At 37.6% G+C, this 5,941-nt stretch overlaps 2 protein-coding genes across 2 annotated transcripts in view; both read right to left on the bottom strand.

Annotated features, from left to right (window-relative positions):
* The window catches only part of sf3b6 (splicing factor 3b, subunit 6), a 2,828-nt gene extending 2,403 nt beyond the window's left edge, over positions 1-425 (bottom strand). The window contains exon 1 of the mRNA XM_016496279.1: positions 255-425. Coding sequence (XP_016351765.1) covers positions 255-284 — 30 coding nt within the window. The 5' untranslated portion in view covers positions 285-425. The remainder of the gene's footprint in view (positions 1-254) is intronic.
* A 2,786-nt stretch (positions 426-3,211) lies between these two features.
* LOC107696189 (visinin-like protein 1) overlaps positions 3,212-5,941 on the bottom strand; it is a 28,572-nt gene continuing 25,842 nt past the window's right edge. The window contains exons 3-4 of the mRNA XM_016496419.1: positions 5,523-5,738; positions 3,212-3,668 (exon numbers count right to left, since the gene is read on the bottom strand). Of these exons, the coding sequence (XP_016351905.1) occupies positions 3,471-3,668; positions 5,523-5,738 (414 nt within the window). The 3' untranslated portion in view covers positions 3,212-3,470. The remainder of the gene's footprint in view (positions 3,669-5,522; positions 5,739-5,941) is intronic.

Here is a 5,941-nt window from a genome sequence, read left to right as displayed (position 1 = left end):
TATATATATATATATATATCTCTCTAAAGAGAGGGCACTCAAATCCTAAATACGTCCAATCGTAAAAATACAAAAGCAGGAAATAGATATTTAAAATTCAACTAGCAATAACGCTTACTTGTTTGTCTTAGAGGTAATTGATCACGTTTATACCAGGAAAACAACAGTAAACACCAATGTACTGATTAGCCATTTTGAGCCCAACACTATCAACATCACGATCATTTGAACGTTTGAAACAAATCTGGACTTACATTCGCTCGTTTAGCTGCTTGCATCGCCATGGCTGGATCTTTTTAAAGAAAAAACTCAATATTTACAACAACAACAAAAAAAACTTTACCAGTAGTAATCAGTTGCAGCTAGCTCAAGCTAAAGTAGCTGCGCACTTAGTGCGCAATGTTTGATGGCGCAGTGCGATGACGTATTTCCGGGAAGACTGCGGCCAGGTTCCTTTGAGGTGACGTCAAGCGGCGATTCCACTCAGGTTTCATTCTAAAAATATCAGACAGACAGAAGTTGCTGTTTTGCCCCTAGCAAAACGGGACATAATATTTTTGTCCTTAAAAGCAATTATTTTAGATATGTCTATTTGTTTATTAACCAAAATCTCCTTTTGCTTGTTTAAGGATGTTATTTGGTTTCTATAACGTGAACAAAGCAAGAAATTAATACTTTATTATTCACATTTTATTGCTCCTTGCCAAATCTCATATTAATCGTAGTAAATTCAGTCAGCAAAAGCACATGTTTATTGCTAGCCTATATATCCAAGCAATTTTTTCCTCAAATAACTCAAAATCTCTTAAGACGATACACATGTGCTGCCCTTTTAATTTATTTTAGAATTCAACATATTTTGACAAAATATATTTTATTTGAATATTTGTATTTGAATTAATTTTTAATGTACTATATTAAATATGTACATCTTCATTTGTTCTTTATTCATGTATAATATAAAATTGGCAATATAAAAAAAATCTAAATAGCCGAGAGAAAATTATTACATAAGATATTTAATACTTATCGATTTTTCATTTTAATAAACGGAACAATGCATCCAACTGATCGGCAAATAAACAACAAAAACCACTCAAATCGGCGTGCATGTTTCAATATTTAGCCGCTCATGTTATAGATGTATATATATACATATGATTTGTTTCTCTGTTTTTGCCACGGGAAAGCTAGGATTTACACAAGCTTCAGTCTGGATCCAGAACACCTGAGAACAGATGATGCCAACCCCTCAGAGGACCTCAGATGATGCCAACCCTGAAACAACATACAGAACTACCACATTTTGCTATAAGTTTGATTGCATCATATAATAATTGCTGTTAATAGTGTTCATCGTCTGATTACGTCTTTAATTGATTTTTCCATACATTTCTGCCATTTGTACATTAACTGACAGTCACCACTGATAAGCTACCACTAAATATTGTAGAAACTTAATTTGCTGTAAAGTTACTTTGCAACGATTTGTATCGTGAAAAGCGCTATACAAATAAACTTGAATTGAATATACATACATATCTATGGCTCATGTCCTACGAATTCAACACTCTGCTTCCATCTAACGGACGTCTTGTGTTATTACAGATTACATTTGCTGTCCAGAATGATATGGGTCATTCCTGTTATGCAGGAATTTCATTACTTCAAGTGGATGATGTTATGTCCACAGAAGCTTCTAACATGAAATCTGACAGTTTTTGCAGATATATTCCAGGTGTTTCTTCATTATCTAAATAAAATGATAGCTTTTTACATTCTTCCTTAAATTACAGCAGACGTATATTCCTTTTTTAAAAGTTACTGCATAGCTGCATAAAAGTTACTCATATCAGTCCTGATATGTGCTGGTTAAAAAATATATATTGTAATTGCAGGTAATACATTTCAATATCTACATACTGAGTGACCACCAAACTCCTTTCAAATCAAACTCTGACATTGAGGGGAAAGTCCCATGTACTCTTTTATTAGTTTAAACCACAACACAAGTAGTGCAGCCATGGCATCAGGGGCACAATACATGCTACATGTACAAAATAACTTTTAAATTGGAAAAGTTTGCCATTGCATGAATTTGGTGCGGTGCCTACGTAGGTAAACATTACAATGACCAAGGTTATGCTTGTGTAAAGCTCTTGACACTGGCAGAATGTACTTTCAAATGGACCACAGAAATGTGTGTATTTAGAAATCGAGTTGGTGCTCAAAATGTGCAGTCGGTGCAAATGTCTGGATTTAAAAAGTAATAACCTTAGGGTTAACCTTTAAAAGCCTCAGGTGGAGTTCTCCTTTAAAACCAGCATGTAAAAAGTAGAAATAAATACAGTCTTGGACGTCTTAGCTGTCAAGGATTTTATATCACTTTAAACCTAAAAAATGATTTTCATAAATTCATTCCATGCTCGGGCCCCACATAAATCTGCACACTGATATGCAATTTATTACATTTGATGACATTCTAAAACTGCACAGCTTGTAGGTTTTATATGGGAATATTTTTATAGCATAATATTTCCACCATGAGAATGAATGTATGCTCTCAGTCGCTGAATTATTCTCACGGATTACATTCGGCCACACTGAATCCCTCTCATGTGATGTACATAGAAGGTGTAGTAAACTAGCCTTTTCCCATCAATGCATCACAGATCTTTGCAAAACCAATTAATTATCCATCTAAATCTATTTCACATCTGTAATGTTTCTTTTAAATAAGGCTTGTTATCATTCTTTATGCAGGATGCAAATGAGGGAAGTACTCTTAAGGCAAACCTAATGGCATGCAAATAAACTACATTTATATTCACCAACAGTACAAGCACATTTGAAGGGAAAAGTTCAGTGGACATAAGCTTATCTTTTTGTCCATCCAGACGAGTGGGTAAATCCGGAACAGTTACGATTACCATAAGAATCGGTTCGGTTGACATTACGCAGTATATGGTACACATAGCTAGCATCAGTACAATAAATAGTAGCTCGATTTAATACAGCACATCAATGATGCGCAAGCTCCAGTGGATTCAGAAGGTACTTTGCACACTCTTCACATTTTGGCAGTTAATTTTGACAACTCAATATATATATGTATATTAATATTCATATAATATATTCAAATATTCTATTTGTGCATGGCATGGTCTGTATGTGTGTATGCATTTGCAATGTACACATGTATATGTGTGTGTGTGTGTGTGTGTGTGTGTGTGTGTGTGTGTGTGTGTAGTGTGCGTAGTGTGCGTAGTGTGCGTAGTGTGCAAAGGTGTTCGTGTGGGTGCGAATGTGAAATTCATTAGCAAAGAACATTCTCATGCACACAAGTGTTTCAAACACAGGAAGCGGATTCATTGAAAGGTAGTCCAAGCAATTTTTTTATCAGTGGAAATAGCTGCAAACTGAATGGAACATTAATCATTTGTGCAGTCTCTGGCTCTTTTCCGAGACGCTCATTTTTGCAGGTCACACTGCAGCAGTAATACAATGGACGGGTCACTCTTTGCTGCTTCTTTGAACTCTTCCAATGTGATCTGGTCGTCGTTGTTCTTATCCATCTTACTGAAGATTTTGTCGACCCGCTGCTCAGGCGTCAGGCCGTCCTCATTCATCTTCATCATGATAACAGTCCCCACCATCTTGTAGATTGCCTTTCAATGAGGAAAACATTCAATTATTTTGGGGAGTCAGAGACACATTGAGCTGTGGCGCTAATAAAGGCAGCATAACTCTCTCTCTGACCATGAGGGGGCGAATCACTCCATATATAGAACCACAGGCTGCATCCGAAAACTTAGGCAGCTGACTTGATGCCTCGCTGCCGTATGAGGCAATGACTTTGCAGGCAGCGTTTTTGCACAAAGGCACCTCATGAAACTGATTTCGGAAAGGCTTCTGAGGCAGCGTAACGGTTTAATGATCTACAACTAAATAGAACGAGTTTTTGTGATAACTAAACAAATATTTAATTACTATAATACTGATTTCTCGCTAGAAATAACATAAAAAGTGCAAAAAGTTAGTCAGAAATATACATTTACACACAACTGGCCACAAAACGCAACTTTCAGATGCCATCTTTATTTTTTAGCTCAACCATCACGGAATGGAACGCACAGGATTGTGTGATATCAAAGGCAGCGAAGGATACATCTATGCTGCCTTCAAAATTCGATCAGAAGAAGGTACCTCCGGAGACAGGAAGTAAAGCAGAATTTGGATTCAGACGTGCCTTGATGCCTTCCTACCTTGGAATGCTGCCTCCGAAGGCAGCATGTTAGAGTTTTCGGATGCAGCCACAGTTTATCTTCTAGGGAGGCCTCAAGATGACTTAAAATAATACATAACAAGCAATAAAATAATCCAAAACAACTAAAAATCAAGATATTGAATTTTTAGTTGAATAACCAGGATTCCCATAGTCTTGAAAAACCTAGCCCAATTTTAAAAGTGAGATTTATAGACCTGGAAAAGTCAAGTAAATTAAAATCTCTCTGGCATTCTCATAATGAATATTGACTTTTCTAGTTATGCCAACCTCTGAAATATTTAATTGGGTAGAAATTTTGAGTATGTAAATAAAATTACATAAAATAATATAGTTAGCTTATTCTAGAAGGCTGATATGACTGGAGCTTTAATTAGTAAAAAAAATTGTAATAGCTAAGTTGAAATAATTCATGAAATAAGAAGTTTTTTTAGTTATTAATCAGTGCTTTATGCAAGTAAACAGGAGAACAGACTGAACGTCTCAGGTTACTTATGTAACCACGGGAAACACTGCAAAGAAAGCTAGCAGAAGGATTATACACACAACTACCAGCGCATTAAATACACACATATATATTATATATTTAGAAATGGATCGTACTCAAACACCATGGTTCCCACGTCGGAGCCCTGTCCGAAGAAGCCTCTGGTCCGGACCATCAGTAACAGCCGACGATCGCGAGAGGGAAAACCCCTCTTCAAACTCATCGGCCAGATCCACCGGCGATCCCCACGAGCTCATTCTCCTCCGTGCCTCAGCAGCGGCAGGTCCTGAATCGCGGGAAGCAGATGGCTGCCCCTCTTTCCTCGAAAAGAGAGACAAATGAGAGCGGAGCTTTTTCATTGGAAAAACGCTCGCAGTGCACTCCGATTGCCCCAAACAAATAACGCATAGATCGTGTGTGTCATCAGATGTTAAACAACGACAACACAGATGCACACATCCTCTAAACGCTTTGCTAGTGCTCGCCATAATGATATGAATAGAGATCGCTCTTACCACAGAAATGCATGCTTCAAACAAAACAGTCAATGAAGACGAAGAAGAGGATGATGTGGTCTCCCGGTGCCTATTTATACTATAGTCGCACCGGTAGTGACATCATGGCTGTCGCCGGCCAACGTGTTGTTGGTGTTTTTTCAATGTATGCTTCAGACACGGGTCATGACGAGGCGTACCCATAGCGACCCCTAGAGGACACAGTTCGAAGTTCCCATGAAAGGGAATCAAGTACCTCAATGATCTCAAGCATCTCAACTCGTGTGATTTTGCCGTCTCCATCCAGGTCGTACATGTTAAAGGCCCAGTTGAGTTTCTGTTCAAAGCTGCCTCGTGATGTGATGGACAGGGCACAGATGAACTCTCTGAAGTCGATGGTGCCGTCTCCATTCTTGTCAAAGGTTCTGAAAGCGTGTTCAGCAAACTTTGAGGCATCACCATAAGGGAAAAACTGAAAAAAGAGGAATAAAATACATTAATCAGTGTGTAATCCATATTGTTTTATTGGCAATACATATTTCTTGTTAGTCATGTTAGTAAAATGCCTTTAAAATAACAAAAGCCTGGATCTTATTAAAGGGGCCATATGATGCGATTTCAATTTTTCCTTTCTCTTTGGAGTGTTACAAGCTCTTGGTGCATAAAGAAGATCTA

Source organism: Sinocyclocheilus anshuiensis, unplaced genomic scaffold (genome assembly GCF_001515605.1).
Source record: "Sinocyclocheilus anshuiensis isolate Anshui unplaced genomic scaffold, SAMN03320099.WGS_v1.1 scaffold306, whole genome shotgun sequence".
Lineage (NCBI taxonomy): Eukaryota > Metazoa > Chordata > Actinopteri > Cypriniformes > Cyprinidae > Sinocyclocheilus > Sinocyclocheilus anshuiensis.
This window is presented reverse-complemented; position numbering and strand designations above follow the sequence as displayed.